The sequence below is a fragment of the Prionailurus bengalensis genome, chromosome B1 (genome assembly GCF_016509475.1).
Source record: "Prionailurus bengalensis isolate Pbe53 chromosome B1, Fcat_Pben_1.1_paternal_pri, whole genome shotgun sequence".
Taxonomy (NCBI): domain Eukaryota; kingdom Metazoa; phylum Chordata; class Mammalia; order Carnivora; family Felidae; genus Prionailurus; species Prionailurus bengalensis.
This window is the reverse complement of record NC_057344.1, coordinates 111715618-111736785: the sequence shown is the minus strand read 5'-3', so window position 1 is coordinate 111736785 and position 21168 is coordinate 111715618. Positions and strand designations below refer to the sequence as shown.

Sequence of the window (21168 nt, the reverse complement as noted above, 5' to 3'; positions counted from 1 at the left end):
CAAAAATGAAGATAATACATTCTTCTAAAAAATAACATCTTAATTCACAAGTAGAGACTCTGGCAAGATACATGTATTTTTGTGTTTAAAACCAACTTTTAAAAACTACTCTGTTTCACATTAAGTATTTTTTAAGTCTTTTTGTTTGTCTTGGATTTATTTATTCTTAGTAAGTGAACCATAAACTATAATCCTAAATGTTATATTTATTTTAATGTGTTGATGGAAATGGCCTGTAATTATAGTTTTGCTAATCAGTAAGTGGAATTAGTCATATTCTGTTATACATTTAAGAACAGTTTGTTTAGTACCAATTACTGATTTCAACAGCATTAATTTAAGCTATGCAAATAGATGTTAATATTAGGCTAAAGAAAAAATCATTGAAATTTGATTTTTAAATTTGGTTTGACATGCAATGAATTATCACTAAAGCAGTTTGGATGCTATTAGGAATAGCAAGAATTTAAATGTGAAACTAATTGCTGAATAGCTTGGTGGTAATAAAATTCAGGACACATGTGCATCAATGAGACATGAACTTTGTGAAAGCTTACTTCACTTTGATAGATGGTGGTATGATTGGCCTTAGTTTAAAGACCTTGGACTCAGGAGAGCCAAAACCATTAAACTAGTCAGAGTGATAGGCATTGGAACAATTGTTGAGCATGAAGATCACTATATATTCTAAAGAAACAATTTTGTATTTCTGCAAATTAAATGCTACTACTTCATAATTCAGTTTCTAAAGAGTTCTATAATATCTTTGATATCATTTGAATTATTTTGTAAGAGGAGAAATTGAAATGAGAAATCACAAAAATTTCAATTCTGTTATGCTTTATAGAGGTCATTTATTTTTTTAATAATTTATTTTTAATTTTACAAACAAACATTTTATTTTTAGAGCAGTCAGACAGGTTCTGGTTTTTGTTAATCCTTATTGTTTTGTTCATGTACAGTTAGCCTTACAAGAAGAGAAGTTAAGACTAGAAGAAGAAGCTTTATACGCTGCACAGCGTGAAGCAGCCAGGGCAGCAAAGCAGCGAAAGCTCTTGGAGGTGAGGGGAAAAGACCCCAACATATGTCAGGGCTGCTCATCTCCTGATTTTCTCTGACAAATCTCAGTTGAGACTTCTTCCACCCCCCAGAATCAAGGGCTTCTTGTTTAACAGCAAATGTATTTATGCATATATTCTTAGGAATTTTCATTTTTATTTTCTAGTTTATTTATTTTGAGAGAGAGAGCGCACAAGCAGGGGAGGGGCAGAGAGAGAGAGAGAGACAGAATCCCAAGCAGGCTCTGCGCTGTCAGCACAGAAGCCCCATGCAGGGCTTCATCCCACAAACTGTGAGATCTTGACCTGAGCTGAAATCAACAGTCGGATGCTTAACCGAGCCACCCAGGCTCCCCCATTCTTAGGAATTTTAAAGGCAAATTAGTTCGTCTTTAACAACTAGGAATAGCATCAAATAATTTCTACAGCACTTTTTAGTTTACTTTTGTGAGTATTTTTTAGACCAATTCGTTGAACTGCTAGAATTTCTTCTACTTCTTTGAATCTGGTAAGCTAGGCAGTTTGCCTCATCTTCAGATACTGTATATTTCTCATCTTTACTCTTGTGTCTTTGGGAGACTGGGAGTTTGAGTCTTGAGAAATCTTTGGCATATTATCAGAGAAGGCAACAGATTTATTATATCTCACCATGCTGTATGCTAATATGGCATTACTGTAATTGCCAGACCACTATTAATAACAGGCATTTATGGAGCCCTGGCTAAGTGTCAGGAAGTGTTTTAATTAGTTTACATGTTTTACCTTGTTTAATACTGACAACAATCCTAGGAGATAGGTAGCATTTTCAGTCCTCATTTTATAGATGAGGAAACCAGGGGACAGAGATTTTAAGTAACTTGCTTGAGATCCTGCAGTTAATAAATGGTAGAGCCGCAGTTCAAAGCACAGCAGTGCTTGGTCAGTTATCCTACTTAGCATCTTCCTCCATATTTTGCCTGTGTGAACTCTGTGCTGTAATATTAACTGAAGTAGTACAAAGATCATGTCACATAAGAATTATTGTAACAGAGAAACTGAAAAATCATGTGTCATATTGCCATGAATTTATATGTGACCAGTGCCCTTTCTCTCTTTCTTTGTCTCTATCTCTTTCTCTTCCCGCTCCCCTCCCGTTTTTATTAAATTGTTTCAGCAGATTAATTAGATTATGTGGGAGAATGGGGTTTTTTTTGGTTTTGTTTTTGTTTTTCAATATATTCTAACTTGTGAAAAAGGTTAAAAATTAACTCACCTACTAGGAAATAAAAATATTTTTCTGGCTATACTTTAGATAACTCTTCTTACTATGATAAAATCTCTACTGCTCACCTTTTAAAGACAAAAGCATTCCATATGCAGCATCTATTTGGGTTCTCTCAGTTTTCCAGAAACACATAATAGTCTGTACAACATACACTGGCACACAAACATACACAGATATATGCAAATCCATTTGATTTTCAATAGCATTATGAGTGTGTTAGGGCAGTAATATAGCCATCTGTAATTTACAGATAAACAGAAAGTAGAGAACATCCCAGGGATACACAGCTAATAAGCGTCAGAACCCTAATTCTTTTTTTCCTCCAAAGTTTATCTATTTTTGAGAGAGAGAGAGAGAGAAAATCCCAAGCAGGCTCTGCACTGTCAGTGCAAAGTCCAATGCAGAGCTCGATCTCACAAACCCTGACATCATGACCTGGGCCAAAATCAGGAGTCAGATGGTTAACTGAGCCGCCCAAGCACCACTTTTTTTTTTAAGTTTATCAAAGCCCTAACTCTTGACAGGTTTTCTAAATCCTTTGTTTTTATTATTTCTGAGTCAGCTCAGCCAGGTCTTCTAGATCTTTTGTTTTATTGCTATTTATTTCAGCCAAAATAGAACTTCATCCACTGTTTTAACTATTTTTTTCTTACCCCTCATCCTTCCATTTATTATAAGTTCTTGGGTATAATAAGAATGTTGAGTACACCAATATATACCTGTTTTAAAAGTTATTTTTAATAACACTGTAAATATTCTGAGCCCTCAAGGATTATACAAGGATAGAGATTCTATCCATAAATAAGAGGATATAGAAATGAACAGTGATACATTTTTTTTAAAAAAACCTTCAATGGAATAACTTTTTAAGTCTGTTTTTTTTTTTTAGGAACTAGGAAAAAATTACCTTTTGGTGTTACATGAAAGATTTTTTTAAAATATAACTTTACAACAGAGTGATTTTGTATTGCATTATGTTTCCAAAGCAAGAAAGGCAGAGAGTTGTGCAGCGATACCATCCTTCGAACAATGGAGAATATCAAAGGTAAACAGTGAAACATAATACTTCCCTTTGTAGTAGAAAATGTTATTTCCAAAGAGAACACAGTTCAGCTCTGGATGTTTGTATACATACTATGTTTATGTGTTCCCTAAAAAATAGAGACACTACTTTGTAAAAAGACTGAGAACATTTGCTTTCTTTACATTGGAAAGTGCTCATTATTTATTTAAATTAATTTCATTGTGTTTTTAAGAGTGGTCATATCTTCCATATAGAAAATAATGCAGTAACAGACCAAATGCCTTTGGATAAATTGCTTATGCCTTGCTAGATTGTGTTTTCCTTAGCACCCCTCTTTTTCTTATAACAAAGTTTATGTATGATTGTTTTTTAGAACACACATTCCAAAGTTGTATTTTCCACTCATTCAAAGAACCTTGTTCGTGCTTCATTATTATAAATTATAAAAATGGGCTTATGACTAAACTTTGACTTCAAGATTAACCAAAATCTTATTATTTTCAATTTATTGCTAGCATTAAGAAAATTAGGACCTATTTTCATTAGGTAATTCTAATTGTATAGTAATTATAAATTTGTGTGGGATAGACCCTCAAACTAAAATGCCTTCATTAGCATAAGCATGCATTTTGTTGCATCTACTATGAATATATTAAAAAGTTCTTTTACTTTTATTACAGTTCAGGACCAGAAGATGACTTTGAATCTTGTTTAAGAAATGTAAAGTCACAGTATGAAGTTTTTCGAAGTAGTCGTAAGTCTTTTAAAATATATGCATACATTTTAATTTTACTTAATGCCACAACAAACAGATAAATGGAGATCCTGACTCTCATTCTATAGAAGAACTTCCTGCCCTTTAAAATTGTATTTCCCAGATATATCAATTAACTAGTTCTGTATTATACATTTGTATCTTTCCTTTTCAAAAGGGAATTGGAGCAAAGAAAAATCTCAGGGTATTACTGTAGATCTGGATGGAGAGTCAAGCACGTTTTTCTATTTCTACTCTGGTCCTACCTCTCCATCTCCCAGAAGAAGGGAAGATGGGAAGAAGTAGTTACAAAAGTATACTCATTTTAGTTATTACAAATTAATTAAAGACTAAATGTTTTAAACATTAAGATTAAGATTAAAATGTTTTTCTCTAAGTTTCAAAAGTTGGAACCCCAAAAGCAGTTCCTCTTGAAAACATGGACTGATTTTCATTTTTATTTGTTAATTTATTTTTTTGTCCCTCTTTATAATTGGCTATTAAAAATATTACCTAGAGGGGCGCCTGGGTGGCACAGTCGGTTGAGCGTCCGACTTCAGCCAGGTCACAATCTCGCGGTCCGTGGGTTCAAGCCCCGCGTCGGGCTCTGGGCTGACGGCTCAGAGCCTGGAGCCTGTTTCCGATTCTGTGTCTCCCTCTCTCTCTCTCTGCCCCTCCCCTGTTCATGCTCTGTCTCTCTCTGTCCCAAAAATAAATAAACGTTGAAAAAAAAAAAATTTTAAAAATAAATAAATAAAAAGTGTTTAAAAAAATATATTACCTAGAGTTTATTGTATTGGAAAAGTTTATATAATTCATTTATTTATTTTAACGTTTATTTATTTATTTATTTTTAAACGTTTATTTATTTTTGAGACAGAGACAGAGCATGAACAGGGGAGGGGCAGAGAGAGAGGGAGACACAGAATCTGAAACAGGCTCCAGGCTCTGAGCTGTCAGCACAGAGCCCGACACGGGGCTCGAACTCACGGCCAGTGAGATCATGACCTGAGCCGAAGTCAGACGCTTAACCGACCAAGCCACCCAGGCGCCCCTATGTTTATTTATTTTTGAGACAGAGAGAGACAGAGCATGAATGGGGGAGGGTCAGAGAGAGGGAGACACAGAATCTGAAACAGGCTCCAGGCTCTGAGCTGTCAGCACAGAGCCCCACGCAGGGCTCGAACCCACGGACCGCGAGATCATGACCTGAGCTGAAGTCCGCCGCTCAACTGACTGAGCCACCCAGGCGCCCCTATATAATTCATTTAAATTTGCATGTTTATCACGCTACATGGTAAAAAAATAAAAAGAAAGAAAGGGGAAAAGCCTTATATTGTTCCCAATAGAAACTTAACCAATGTGATGATTTCAATAATTGTTTCTTATGATGTTAAAAGTAATAATACTTGGAGAAGGGTAATATTACAAAATAAATGGTTGTGATAAAAGAATATAAATGACCACATTATATTTAATGTATATTCTAGGACTCTCATCAGATGCCACAGTTTTGACACCAAATACAGAAAGCAGTTGTGATTTAATGACCAAAACTAAATCAACCAGTGGAAATGATGACAGCACTTCCCTAGATCTAGAGTGGGAAGATGAAGAAGGTATTTTATATTCACAATTATACCTGAAAATATTAATCTGTGTTAATTTATAGAAATCTACTTGGTATTTTACTTTAAACTGAAATGAGTGCAAGACCATGAAAAATCAGTATAAAAATTTCTTAGTCTCTTACTATATTAGTGATTATCATCTGTTGATAAATGGTTTAGAAAGTTACTTAATTCTTAGTGTTTCTTGCGCTTTAGAAAATAAATGTTAATGAACCTATAGTACTTAATAAGAAGAATTACTGCCCCCTTGTGGTCTACGTAAAGCCAAAATTTTATTATCTTTTGGTTCATTATAAATGGTAGGGGTTTTTTTGTGTAGTTCAAAAGCTGTAAGTAACATGGACATGAGTTTGAATTTTAGCTGGTATGTTTTCCTAGCTCTAGTACTTTCAGGAGATTTCTTAATCTCTTTACAGCTTCAGTTTGTTCATCATAAAAAGGGAATAATAAACCTACTTTAAAGAATGACTATTCACCATTGTATACACAGGTCTAAAATGCCTGGCACAAAATAAATAAATGAAATGAAATGAAATGAAATGAAATGAAATGAAATGAAATGAAATGAAATGAGGCACACAATGAGCAGTCCATAAATATTTGAACAAATGAACATATGAATGTTGTGAGGATGAAATAAAATGTATATAAAATACCCACTACAGAGTATAGCACATAGTAAGTACTCAAAATTGTAGCTAAAACATGGGAGGTTTTTAAAGGCTGTTTCACTGAATAAGGCTCAAGTTTTCATTTTCATTTTCATTTTCATTTTAGGAACTAGGTAATCCACAAAAAGGAAGAACCAATTATAGAATGTAGGACTTTAGAAGAATAGTAAGCATTAAGTATTTATAGAATTTTGAGATGCAATGGACCTTAGTCCTCTAGTCAAGCCATTTCTTTTATCAAGAAACAAACAAAGATACAAGGGACTTGAATAACTTTACCAAAGATTGCTTTAACTTACTTAATTAAGTCGTCTTCTCAGCTAAACACTTTCCACAGTCCTGTACTTCTGTTATTTTGTATCTGGGTCCCAAGCAGCAGACTTTAAATTTATTTTTATTGTAGCATCTTTTTAAGTTTGATTTAAAGCCTGTGAGGTCTTTCAATTCCAGAGTCTGTCATCCACACTGTATGCTAATCAGATTTGTAGATAATATGACTTTTGAGGTTATTATTCTAGTCATTAACACAGTTAGTTACTAAACTAGACCAGGTAGGAGAGAGAGCCAACTAGAAACCTTTCCTTAACAAGGCCTCCATAGGACTGACTCTTGAAGTTAATTAACAAACCAAGTCTGATTGTTAAATAAAAACTGTATTACTAACTGGTAAGTCTTTTGACACAGCTTCTTAAATTTTCACTGAGATTTGTAACAACTCTCCAAATAATAGGAATGAATCGCATGCTTCCGATGAGAGAGCGTTCCAAAACAGAGGAAGACATTCTCCGAGCAGCACTTAAGTACAGCAGCAAGAAGACTGGAAGTAACCCTACATCAGCCTCTGAGGATTCCAACGGGCTGGAGTGGGAGAATGATTTTGTTAGTGCCGAAATGGACGGCAATGGCAATTCTGAGTATTCTGGATTTGTAAATCCTGTATTAGAACTGTCTGATTCTGGCATAAAGCAATCTGATGCAGATCAACAGAAACGATAGGGTAAAATCGTGTGACCCGGTTTATCAGTTGTGACCAAATTTTAAAAACCAACTAGAATGTATAGATGGTTGTGCTGAGCCGTTTTGTAAGAGGGAGATAAGAAACCATGTTGTAAATGCTTATTAGAAAGGAATAGAAATGATAGGCTATATCTGAGTTGCTTCAGAATTAAGTGCAATTTCATCATCTGCCTTCTGCTTTTCAAAAACAATTTAATGGTTCTGTCATGTTATTAGATTTATTTTAACTCATCTTTATAGCGTTCCTGTTTACTATTTGTAGATTTTCACTTTTAAAAATAGTTTCATTAATTTTACTTTGAATGCTTCTCAAACCTATTTCAGTAGGTCTCTGTGAAGATATTAGGGCATTTTGTGTTAATTCTCAGCAGATGTGAAGGGAGCATGAGGAGGGACTGCCAGATCAGATATATAATAGTGTTCCCGTTTCCAGCATTATTTACTCCTATGACTTACTTTAAATTTTATTATCTAATAGTAAGCACAATTGAGTAGATGACCCTAAGGAAATGCTGAAGTATCCGTTTCTTTCTACACTTACTGCATATCCTAGTATAATAATGTTGATTCAGTCTGAACAAAGGATAATATGTTACAATAAACTCTCAGAGTTTGGACACTTGAAGCTGGTAATCAAAAATAATATTGAAGAAAAAATATATATTTAGGTTTTTCTCTTCCTTTTACATGCTGCCAGTATAAATGAATATTGACTTTAAGTTAATTGATATATTAAATTTCTAAGTGTCATTTTTTAAAAATTCTATATTTCCAATGAATGGTCTTAGAAAGATTTTACACAGGACATATTCTCTGTGCATGATTTATTAAGAAAGGAAAACCTAAAAAGGCAATACGGGTATTTCAAAGTAAAATCCTTTCTGGTGTGAAAGGATCCATTGATTTTATTAAGCTTTCCTTTGCCTTGTAATACAAGGTGCTTTAATGGGATGGAACTAAGCATATCAGCATATAAAAATGCATTTTGTTTTATGCATTGAGCTCTTCTTTTCCCCAAAGTTTGTGTATCAACTTGAAAGGCCAAGGATATAAGCACTCCCTAATTGCTTGTCTTAATTTTGCTGAGGATTGAGTATGATTTTAGTAAGCAGGCTGTTTTCTGATTTTTCCTTGGTGGTTTTTTGTTTTTTGTTTTTCCTTGCAGCAATGACAGTGCATGTTCTCAAAAATATAGGAAGGTCCAGATATAAATAGTAACTTAAAGTTCTTGCTGTACTTAAAACAAAATCATGTGGCCCTTTCAATATTTGAACTGCTAGGCAATGACATCTATAGTTTCATCTTTTTTAATCTCATAGAAATAAATATGATACTTTAAATATGTAAATATATTAGGTAATGCTGTTATTTATGATTGTCTGAACATAATTTAAGTTGTAGCTTTGTCACTGGAAATATTTTAAAAGTAATCTATATTCACATTGCCTGTGTTACGCTTTTTAAAGTTTGTATACATCAGATGTATATTTTTGGTTTGGCATAAGCTACTATTGTAATTTTTCTTGGCATTTTGTTCATAAAAAATTTTTTGAAGGAATGGTAACTTCTCAAGGATTGTGAATAAACACATTTTTACATTTAAAAATAATAAATTATTTGATTATTACTAGGTTTACTCTATAAAAATGCAATAATTCCGACTCCTAGGGCATAATTATTTTACTAAATCTGCTGTGAAGACAAAAAGGAGTGAATTAGGAAAGCAGGGTGGAACTAAATTTTAAAATGTTTGTTTTAACTGCTAAGAAGAGGATATAAATTTTCTTGTTTTATATATTTATAAAAAACACTAGAAATAACATTTATTTATTCAGCAGATATTAGAGAATCTGTGTCTGATAGGGTATTAGGGATATCGTGGTAAAAAGACATAAAATGTCCAAGCTCTTTTGCCTACATTCTGATGAGAGAGACAAGACAGTAACAAGTAAACATCTAAACAAGAAAACCACAGATCACAATTAGGAAACATACAAGACGAGAGGATGCAGGATAGCTGGAGACGAGCGGATTACTTTTGGTAGGTCAAGCGAGCCTTCTCTGAGGAGAGGACATTTGAGCTGAGACCTAATTGCTGAGCAGGACCAGCCCATGTAAAAAGCCTGGTGACACAGGTTATAAGCAAAAGGAACAGCAAATATAAAGTTCCTGAGGTGAAGGAGAATGTTTGGTATGTTCTGAGAATGAAAAGACCACTGGGACTGAAGCATTGTGAGGTAGAGTAATATGAGATGATATCTGAGGGGTATTTAGGGCCAGATCATGTAAGGCCTTATAGACTGTGGTTAAGAATTCATTTTATTTGATGTATAAAGCCACTGACTTTTTGTAAGCTAGAGCGTAGAGTGATCAGAGTTGCATTTTTGAAAAATTCCTCTAGCTGCCGTATAGAGAATGGGTTATAAGAGGGCAAGAGTGATACTTGCAATGGGACATGGTGTGACTTGGGTTGATAATGATGATACCAATGCAGAGCTGATAAACTTTAGAGGAAGAATTAACAACATTTTCTAATGGGTTAGATATGGGGGCCAAAAAGGAGTGGGATCCAAGATAACTGTAGGATAATGCTTCCAGCACGGTGACCTGGTGACCTTGCTCACTGCATATCTACCTAGCAACACTCAACCCCAGTCCAGCCTGTCTTGACAAAGCCCTATGATCCTTCCTGGAACATGGCAAGATAGGCAGTCTTAGAGGAGCTGTGACAAAGCCATTTATCATCTGCTTCCCTGTCTTGCAGAAGGCCGCGATGAGGCAATTTCTCACCCAACTCCTTGGTTCTAGTGAAGCATGGGATTTTCACCCCACCCCCATTCACTACAGATGTAGGCTAATAAAACTGTTTGGCTGGAGTTCATTAGAGACGGCTTTTTCAACAACAGAGCTACCCTCCATTTATGTGTCATTTAGCCTCTGGGGTCCAGTGTCCTACAGACATCCGTAGGGACCAGGGATGTGGGGCACTGACTCCATGCTGATCTTCCTTTTGCTATCTGTGTAAGTAATAGACTAAGTCTATTTGAGCTCATTGTCTCCCTGCTGGCTAAATCTATGGACGTGTGACAGCCAACCTAAGAGCTGCAACTATGCTTGTCAATAGTTTTTTGGTTTCTAACTTAATGAATGCAGTGGCAGGAACAGATTTAGGAAGGTGGAGGAAATTAAGAGTTCTGTTTTGGGAAATTAAATTTGAGATGTTTATGAGAAATCTGAATGAAGGTCTCAAGAAGGTGATGGGATATATGTCTGCAGCTCGGAGAAGAAGAGGTCAAGGTACAAGTTTAGGAGTCATTAGTAGGTAAATGGTATTTGCAGTCATTACACTAGGTAAGATCACCCTGGGGAAGCATATAGGCAGAGAAGCCCAACTATTGATATTTAGAGAACAGGGGTAGAAAAACAGCCATCAGAAGCAAACACAAGAATACAGGAAACCAAAGAATGTGGTGTCACAGGAACTACTAGTGGCCGTGTGCCACCATGTGAAGTGAGGAAGACGAGAATTGGAGCCAATAGGCACTGAGGGGCAGATGGTGGTGACTTAATCCCCAGCCACAGCCTCCTCTGCCTGAGGCCTACAGCACTCCTCCCTTACAGCAAGCAGTCTAAGAACAGTTCTGTCTTCAGAAAGAATTTCAAAAAAATTTCAAACATTTCAAAAAAATGTTTAGAATTAAACTTAGACCTTGTTTTTTGGAGAGAGAGAGAAAAAGAGAGAATGGAGGAGGGGCAGAGGGTGAGAGAATTTTAAACAGGCTCCACACTCAGTGCAGAGCCCGACACGGGGCTCAACCTCGTGGCCGTGATAATCTTGACCTTGAAATTAAGATCAGATGCTTAACTGAGGAATCGGTTAGGTGCCCCTAGACTTCAACTTTATTATGTGCATGCATGCTGTTAAAATTTTGAATTCATGCAATTTAAAAGTGTGTAGTAGAGGCGCCTGGGTGGCTCAGTCGGTTGAGCGTCTGACTTCGGCTCAGGTCATGATCTCGCGGTTTGTGAGTTCGAGCCCCACTTCGGGCTCTGTGCTGACAGCTCAGAGCCTGGAGCCTGCTTCAGATTCTGTGTCTCCCTCTCTCTCTGCCCCTCCCCGGCTCATGCTCAGTCTCTCTCTCTCAATAATGAATAAATGTTAAAAAAAAAATTTTTTTAAAGTGTGTAGTACATAAAAATCAATGTAATATTTGGTAAGAAAACAAAAAAATTCTAAACATAGCAATGGTTTATTAAAATGTCTAAAATATTGGTTTTAGATACTGAATATAGATACGGAGAACTACTTTTGGAAATAAACACCACAATTCTACAAAAAGGAAATCATAGAAAAGGTATTATTGCTCAAATAAGGCTTCCTATAATAAAACCACAATGACGCGTAGACACTGCTCCAAAACACATCATGCTGTGTTGCAGTACTCTAGCACTGCAAGTAGCAACAGGCTATACCACCAGGAGCAACTCAACCATGGCCTTGACATTGAAAACAAAGAGCCGCTTGTGAAATAATATGACCAAACAAAGAGGTGGTTCCTTGCAAAACATAGGGCTAAAATCAAGCATAAAAAGAAAATAATATAACTATTTTGAGAACACTATTCCTTCATCACCAAGGATGCTTTTTGTACATTAATGTTCACAGAGGTACACTTAAATACACTTAAGAATTCTTCATACATCTAGGAATGCAACAGATGACTAAATCAATGACTAATACAATTTACAGACTTCAAAATGATAAGAAGAGATCCCGAATTTGATAACAGATAACAGTAATATACTAATAAACTGTGAAATATCTATAAAATGTCTACAGATTTCTTCATCCTTCACGATTCTCCTCTTAGCCCTCTGTGTTCACAATTCATTTTCATCCATTTCTGTAGGAAAAGTGTTTTGGGTAGAATAGGATGAGTAACAGCCATCCTCAGGTATGGGCTTCTGTAGTGGCCAGTTGTTTTCTTGCAAGAGTGATGTTGGAGACAAAATAAATTGAGTCTCAAAAAATTCTAAAGACTCTCCATCTTCCTTCTCTATCAGGAGTTGATAGTCACCAAATCTGACCATGCACTTGTCAGGCAGGTCTATTTTATTTAAGTAGCACAGCTCCTTGTTGTCCACAAGCAGACTGGTCTTCTTACTCATATTTTTTATTTCAAAAGAGAGAACTGAACTATCAAACTTTTTAAACAGCTGCAGAGAAAACTGAACTCGGGAAACTTGTTTGTCCTGAAAGGTATAATGACAGATATTGGAATTTCGGCCAAATTTCACCACTTCACTGGAGGGAAGTTTTTCTCGGTTATAAAACCTTATGGATTGGAATATTCCACTTTGCAGCTGGACAGGATGGTAAACAGTTATCTGGAGACAAGTTATTGTCTCTTCCGTGTCAGCATCTTCAAAATTGGACATGATGTGTCTCAGAATCTGACCTGCCTGCAACAATCAAAACAGCATGTTAGTTCACTCCTATACTTCAGGCATTGATATCTTTAATTCTAATATTTTGATGAAAATCTTCTGATAGGTCATTTATTTAGACTTTAAATTAAGACAATACAGGGGCACCTGGGTGGCTTAGTCAGTTAAGCGTCTGACTTTGGCTCAGGTCTCTATCTCAAGGCACGTGAGTTCGAGCCCACATCAGGCTCCACACTGATGGTTCAGAAACTGCTTGGGATTCTCTCTCTTCCTCTCTCTCTGCCCCTTCTGTGCACTATCTCTCTCTCTCTCTCAAAATAAATAAATAAACCAAAAAAAAAAAAAGGGAAGATGAATACATAGAATACTTTCAATTATCTAGCACAAATGTGAAAATTTTCACCAAGCCCCATGAGATCTGGTGTATTACTTTTTCTATCTCTATTTTTCATTTCTAGTTTGACAACAAGACCATACAAACAGTCTAGACAATAACAAGGAATGCCTGCTGATAATAAAGTGATTTGGCAGGAGCAAAAAGAAACTTCAGTTCCTTTCTCATTTAAATAGAATGACTTGGGCTCAGAGAAAATATGACAGCTGTACATTAAAATTGGGAATAAATAATCCCTTTGCTTTAAATGCCTTTGGAGAATATACACATAAAGAAAACCTACAGTTTATTAATGAAATTATAATTAGATGTATTATGAATTGTAAAACCTGATTAAAGAAATTTAAAAGTTATGAACAAATAATTCCAACGTTTATCCCTTAACATCGTCACTTAGATTTCTAGTAGGAAAAGGGTTAAATATAATAAATGCTTAGCAAAGATATGGAAGCAATCTAAGTATCCATCAATAGATGAATGGGTAAAGAAGATGTGGTATACACACACACACACACACACACACACACACACACACAGAAGAATATTATGCAGCCATAAAAATGGATGAGATCATGCCATCTGTGACAACTAGAATGAACCCAAAAGGTATTATACTAAATTAGTCAGACTGAGAAAGACAAATGCCATATGATTACACTCATATGTGAACCTAAAAACCAATGAATGAACAAACAAAAAGTAGAATAAGACCTGCAATTACAGAGAGCAAACTGATGGTTTCCAGAGGAAAGAAAGTAGGGGGATGGGCAAAATGAATGAAGGAGAGAGGGAGATATAGGCTTCCAGTTACAAAATGAGTAAGTCACAGGGATAAAAGGCACAGCATAGAGAATATAGTCAATGATACTGTAATAGTATTGTGTTGTGACAGATGGTAGCTATGTGGTAAGCATTAAGTACAGAGAAGCTGAATCACCATGTTGTACACCTGAAACTAATGTAATGTTGTAGGTCAACTATACTCAGGGGCACCTGGGTGGCTCAGTGAGTTAAGCCTCTGACTTTGGCTCAGGTCTTGATCTCACAATTTGTGAGTTCAAGCCTCGTGTCAGGCTCTGTGCTGATAGCTCAGAGCCTGGAGTCGGCTTCAGATTCTGTGTCTCCCTCTCTCTCTGCCCCTCCCCCGCTCATGCTTTCTCTCTCTCTCTCTCTCTCTCTCTCTCTCTCTCTCAAAAATAAACATTAAAAAAACAGTGAATCCTTTAAAAGTTTATTTTATTTTATAATTTTAAAATTAGACATTACATACTTTAAAAAAATCTCCACAAGTTAGTTCTAAATATCATAGTCTGTACTCCTCCTGGAATTATTTATTTCTGTCAATGGTTCCTAATGACTGGACAAACTGACATTAACCACAATATAACTGCCATTAAGAGTTAAGGGTGTCCCTCGAGAGCTCTTGGCCCCACAGTGCCCTCCACCTACATTTGCCTTTAATAATCAGTACAATAAAGTAGCATAACAGAATAGGAGAACTAATTGCCAAAATCTTTGAGAGAGTATTCTCACACAGAACTGCCATTTTAAAGCTAATTTATTTTTTTTTTAATTTTTTTTTCAACGTTTATTTATTTTTGGGACAGAGAGAGACAGAGCATGAACGGGGGAGGGGCAGAAAGAGAGGGAGACACAGAATCAGAAACAGGCTCCAGGCTCTGAGCCATCAGCCCAGAGCCTGACGCGGGGCTCGAACCCACGGACCATGAGATCGTGACCTGGCTGAAGTCGGACGCTTAACCGAGAGCGCCACCCAGGCGCCTAAAGCTAATTTATTTTAAAAGTATTGCATGCACATGATTAAAAAATTGACACAGTAAAAAAAGAATATTTTAAAAAGAGTATCTTCCCTCCACCTTAGTCCTTTGTTTCCTTTTCTAGAGCCAACCACTGTAAAAGTTGCTTTTATCCTTACAGAAATGTTCTTTACACAAGCAGCTTAACTATGTGTATGCTCAGACACAAACACCTATGTTTCTACACATAAGAGAAAACATTTTCTTACACAAACAGGAACATACTGTATCTAGTTCTAAACCTTGCATTCTTAAATTAATAATACAAATGGGTGATTTGTTTCTATATCCACACATGTAAATATATCTTACGTTTGAAGAGCTACACAGAATTCCTTTAAACTAGTGTGTCGATAAATTACACCAATAGAGGGGTGCCTGGGTGGCTCAGTCAGTTAAGCATCCGAATTCAGCTCAGGTCATGATCTCGTGGTCTGTGAGTTCAAGCCCCGTGTCGGGCTCTGTGCTGACAGCTTAGAGTCTGGAGCCTGCTTTGGATTCTGTGTCTCCCTCTCTCTCTGCCCCTCCCCAGCACTCGCTCGCACGCTCTCTCTCAAAATTAAAAAAAAAAAAAAAATTACCGAGAGAGTGATCCTGAGCACTTCCTGCATTCCTTAAAAACTGTTTAGAGTTTGGGAATCAATAAGCTTGAGTGAAGTTGGTGTGTAGTTTTGTTTGCCATCTATATTAAATGTTGGTATCAGAATTATGCTGATTTAAAAAAAATGCTTCCTTTTCTTTCTACGTTTGCTGCTATTTACTTTTAAAATACAATCTTTCCTCCTATTTTGCAAAGTTATGATGCTACAAATCAAAACTCTCAATTTATTCCATTTTTCAACAAACGATATAGCTAAGCAAAATTTCTTTTTTATTGATTTGGAAATATATCTTTATTTTATTGTATTTTTTTTAACATTTATTTATTATTGAAAGACAGAGAGATACAGAGCATGAGCAGGGGAGGGGCAGAGAGAGGGGGAGACACAGAATCCAAAGCAGGCTCCAGGCTCCGAGCTGTCAGCATAGAGCCTGATGTGAGGCTCAAACTCACAAACTGCGAGATCATGACCTGAGCCAAAGTCAGTCACCTAACCAACTGAGCCACCCAGGCACCCCTCTTTAATTTTAAATTTACTTTTTGTAATAGATTGTTTTTGGACATTATTACATCACATTGTATTACCCAAGTAGACAAGAGATGCCTAGCTATAAGCACAAAAAGTGACCTGAACCCTCAAAATCACGGGTCAAAGATAGTAAAAATTACTATGAAACCAATGTAGTGACAATTAACCAACAATGGGCAGAATTGGTTAACAGATCCTACACTGTGATCTGAAGATACTTTAATTATGATAATAAATTCTCATTATTCAAGAAGCAGACAGCATTAAAAAGAATAATTATAACAAATCATTAGATGATGCAATTAGTTGTTGACAAGAAAACAATTAGCTGTTAACAAGCAAAAAAGATAAAAGGAAAAGCAAGAATCTGTCCATGATCTCAGTCTTGTCTAGGATACACTGCCCTCATTCTAGTTCATTCTCAGACTTTGGACAATAACAGTTCCAAAAGGAGAACTGGATTCAAAACCATTGCTATAATCTTTTGGTAACACCCAAATTACACCCAAATTTTGGGGTGTGTGTGTGTGTGTGTGTGTGTGTGTGTGTTTATTTTAGAGAGTATGCATGAACAAGTTGGAGAGAGGGGCAGAGAGAGCGAAAATCTTAGGCAGGCTCCACTCTCAGTGTGGAGCCTGATGCAGGGCTTGATCCCATGACCCTGAGATCATGACCTGAGCTGAAATCAAGAGTCAGATGCTCAACTGACTGAGCCACCCAGGTGCCCCTGTTTTGTGTTCTTTATATAACCTGTGAACTTAGAATTCATTCTTTTGAGCAAATTTGCCACCAAGAAAAGTTTGCCTCATACAAGCTCTTATTCCTAGTACTCAGGGTAGATCTATTATTCACTGCAAGGGAAAAAATATTGGCACTCCAGTTTATCAAATCAGTGGCTACAAGTGTCTTGGTGTAGATCAATTCTCAGGGATCACAATTGTGACCCTTCAACAAACACTGAGATAGACTGTCTAATGTCAAATACTTGTTGCTCTACCCTATCAGGCCAATCCCTACTGGTTCTGCTCCTTTAGAAAGATGAGACTTCCCACTCCACTGACAGCCATGTAATGAAACACGAATGGAAGTAACATAGAAGCTTACTTCCAAGCAGAAGCTTTAAAAGGCACTGTGGGGTTCCACCAGTCTTCTTTGCCTCTGCCACATCAGCAGTCCCCCAAAGCAGCTCAGCCTCCATTCCAGAGGCAAAGGCCAAAGATAGAGCCCAAAAGGACACAGAATATGAGCAAGAAATCAAACCTTCTTTAAGTCATTTGTTCTTGAATTCTAATATCACCTGGGCTGACATGCATTCACCTATCTAATGAAGGTAAGAAGTGACTACAAACCCTGACAGTTAATAGGGTTACTACTTACTGTTTATGCCCTTCACATGCCAGTTACACTGCTAGCCATTGAAATCTGCTTGAGATAAATTATCAAAGACAGAAGAACAATGAGCTTATACAGTATAACAGTGGTTACCTTTGAGGAGGGAAATGGGTTGGGGATGGAAAAAAGACTTCATTGCACACTCTCTGTGCCTTTGAAATTGTATACCATGTGCACTTAATATCTAACCAAACATTTAACAAATATTTTCTTTACAAATTTACAAACCATCAAATTTTTGTGGAATTAAATGGAGGTGGAGATTACCTAAGTATTCAGTGGTAAATTGTGGTATCTGACATCAAAAAGTTGCAAAAAAAAAAAAAAAAAAGAGTTTGCCTGGCTAGCTCAGTTGGTAGAGTATTGATTCCTGATCTCAGGGTCATGAGTTCAAGCCCCAAGTTGGGTGTAGAACTTACTTTAAAAAAAAAAAGTTTGTAAAACACTGTGATGATGTCTGAAACACAGTAATATCTGTATTCACAAATGAACTACAATAAATAAATAAATAGAAATGAAAATGAGCCCTGCCATCAAGAACTTTATCACAGAAAGCATAATACAGAAGGCATGGGTGCTCCATTGTCAGAAGAAAAGTAAACCTCTCCTTTCCTAGGCACCAGGAAGTACACACTTAGAGGGACTCAGAGCTGACAAGAGAAAGGTTAGACTGAGGTTGGCTTCTGCTCCTCTCAGAGGAAATAGGGCAGATATGTGGAGAGGTATTATGTGCAAAAAACATGCTCTCCACCCCTGCTCACACTCCCACCCCCTCTAGCCTTCTCTCTCTCTCTCTCTCTCTCTCTCTCTCTCACATACACACACACCCCACCACACCACACCAACTACCCCTCCAAAAGCTGGGCAAAGCCAGTAAAGAGACATATGACCCTCAACCTTGCAAAAGGCTGTTTGGACCTCAACTGTTAAGAACAAAAAGATAGACAGATATTTTTGCTTAAAGGAGGAGCCAGGTGTCCAAACAGTTTAACAGAAAGTTTGGTGCCCCTGGGTGGTCATGCATGCCAAGAGGATTCTCATGCTTTAAGAGTTTGTTTTTTAGAGTAAGATTTACTGAAATAATGGAGTTTGTTCTGGGCAATGTGTTAAGGAAGGTATCCTTATAAAATTTTTACTTTCATCCCTCCTCAACTCAATAGGATTATTAATAATCTCAAGACAAAGTATGTCTCTGCCATGTTGCAAGTAGCCTTTGATCAAAGGCTTTCTCCCTGACCAACACCCAACACTGAGCTTATTAATAAGGAGGGAAGAGAAACTTGAAGCACAGCAAAAGGCACAGTAATCCTGCCGCCAAACCTCCCTCACGGGTCATCACCCCCACAGTGTGGCTTTGAAGACATCTGTGAACAACAGTGTTCAGCAGAATCAATTTCTACTAAAGTAATAGGTTTGGCAAAGGAGTCGTGAATAGCAAAAAGAGCAAGAGAAAAACCTTAAGGAAAAACACTTTCTTTTCAGAGACCTAGTCTTCTTTCTCCCACTCAGCCTCACTAATCTGTACCCAATCAAATTTGCAGACTCCACCTCCAAATTTGGTGGCTGTGGACAGCCGCTACGAGGTACAGCGTCGGTTCTGGCTTCCGGAGGATTGGGGAAATTCCTCCTTTCAACCTGAAAGCTAGGGAAAGTCCCAGAAAACAGCCGATTACTCTGTTTTCCTAATGAACCACTGAAGCAAGTAAGGCAGGTCCTGAAGAACCCTCAGCAGAGAACTCAGAGCCCCGGGGAGCCCGGGACCCCGCAGAAAGGTCTCCGCCAACGAGAGGGGAGGGGTTCACGCATAATTTCTCTATGAGCTACACTTGATAAATTCTTTTTTGTTTTCTGATGGGGGGGAGGGGACCTTGCAAAGCACAGAAACGTGTATTTTAAAAAAAAAATCCCATCTCCACTATTTCATTTTCAGTATTCCTCCTCGCATTTACAAACATCCCTGTGTCATAAAGCTGGGACCATGCCGTATATAATTAATTGAGCGTGCCCGTACGCTGAGCTGGGAGCAGCGGGTGTGACTTTCGACAGGGCACCCCGAAAGACTCCTTGACAAAGCCTCCCTCTTGGGGCGATAAACAGACAAGACACAGTCCCCACCTCACCCCCAGGCTACAGCCCGCCAAGTACCTTGGGGCCCGAGGGTCGGAAACCTTCCCAGAGCGGCTTCGCTTTCCCGGCTCCGCCGAAGACTAACGGAGGCCACCCCGCGGAGGTTCGAGTTGGGGGACGGTCACCGCCCACCGCCCACTGCCCGTAACCACACTGGGAGAGGGCGCCAGCCCGCCGCGCCGCAGCTGCTCGGGGAGGGAGGAGGCGGGGCCGAGCCGGGGGGAGGAGGGGCACACACGCGGACGGCCCCGGATCCTCCCGCGCGCGCCTCCTCTGCTCCCGCTCCCCGCGAAGTGCGCCCGCTACTCACCTCCCCGAAGCCTTTACGGAGTCTCGACAGCAGGAGCCGGTTCCCAGCCTTGGCCCCGCCCGCGCCCGCCTCCTCCTGTCTCCGCCGGACGACTGCGGCTGCTGACGCTACATCCAGACCAGAAGGCCAGCCCCCTCACCCCTTTTCGGAGTTCCAGGACCGGTTTGAGGCTCCGTCCGCTGGTGCGGACCGCACCTCCCGAAACGCGTTGGCCCCTCCAAAGAGGATGTGGCTAAGTGAGCTAGATTTTGAAAAGGGAAAAGAATCACTTCCCCATTAAAGGGCCACTCTCTCCAAGAGTTGGCCTCGGACGGGGTAGGGATAGGAGGAGAGTTGCACTAATTTACTAAACAAGACAGGTGAACGGCTTGTATTATCTCATTTAATCCTCACAGACGGGAGACTAGGACCCCCTTACAGACGGATAAACTGCGCCCCTGCCAGTGGTTAAGTGTCACGTTGAGCAAGAGCAGAGACAGGATTTGAACCTGCCACAGAGCCCATAATCAACCTGCGGCTACCTGTGATGCCCTGACCTTACACGAGACCAGTCCAGGAGCTTCCTCTCCCACCCGGGGATCCACCAAAAGGGATCCCTCACTCAACATCCAGGCTCTGGGGCTCCACGACTAAAAGCTGGTACATGATGCAAGGAAAAACACTTAACCTCCCACGAGTCCTTTATAGCCTTGGATGAATAAGATAATAGTTTTTTCCTGCGTCAGGGAAAAAGGTTTGGAAGGGAAAAAAGTGGAGAGAACCTGAAGACAACAGGTGTCTAGAGCGGGGTAGGAGTGAGACTCTATATAAGGAGTAAAAGACTGAGAAGAAAGGAGAGAAGACCAAGCTTGCAGTGACTGAGGAGGTCAGACTGGCCCACTTACTTCAGAGCTTGGGAATCTACCCACCAATTCGGGTAGGTGTCAGATGGAAGACGCTCCTCTGGATTCTGTCCTGGGCTTGCAGGAGAGTTGTTCCTTCGCAGGTCAGTTTCACTGGCAATAAAATGACGCTGATACTTGGAGCTTCCCCATCTGATAAAAGTTCTGAGAGGCGTTAAGTTTTGACGTCTCCGAGTTACTTACGTATAATCAGGAACCATAAACACAGGGAAGGAAAAGTACAACTACA

General features: G+C 38.4%; 2 protein-coding genes across 3 annotated transcripts in view; one reads left to right on the top strand and one right to left on the bottom strand.

The window, feature by feature from the left end:
* AP1AR (adaptor related protein complex 1 associated regulatory protein) overlaps nucleotides 1-9049 on the top strand; it is a 39625-nt gene extending 30576 nt beyond the window's left edge. The window contains exons 6-10 of one of the 2 annotated variants that reach the window (XM_043570320.1): nucleotides 963-1061; nucleotides 3309-3367; nucleotides 4027-4100; nucleotides 5591-5719; nucleotides 7133-9049. In XM_043570320.1, the coding sequence (XP_043426255.1) occupies nucleotides 963-1061; nucleotides 3309-3367; nucleotides 4027-4100; nucleotides 5591-5719; nucleotides 7133-7398 (627 nt within the window). In that variant the 3' untranslated portion in view covers nucleotides 7399-9049. The remainder of the gene's footprint in view (nucleotides 1-962; nucleotides 1062-3308; nucleotides 3368-4026; nucleotides 4101-5590; nucleotides 5720-7132) is intronic. The other variant, XM_043570329.1, reaches the window with a different exon arrangement.
* Nucleotides 9050-11650: 2601 nt separating this feature from the next.
* TIFA (TRAF interacting protein with forkhead associated domain) lies at nucleotides 11651-19853 on the bottom strand. Its single transcript, XM_043570308.1, has 2 exons — nucleotides 19746-19853; nucleotides 11651-12882 (listed from the first exon to the last, which is right to left on the bottom strand). Exon 2 carries the CDS (start codon nucleotides 12856-12858, stop codon nucleotides 12301-12303), a length of 558 nt encoding a protein of 185 aa, XP_043426243.1. The 5' UTR covers nucleotides 12859-12882; nucleotides 19746-19853; the 3' UTR covers nucleotides 11651-12300.
* Between the last annotated feature and the right edge of the window lie 1315 nt (nucleotides 19854-21168).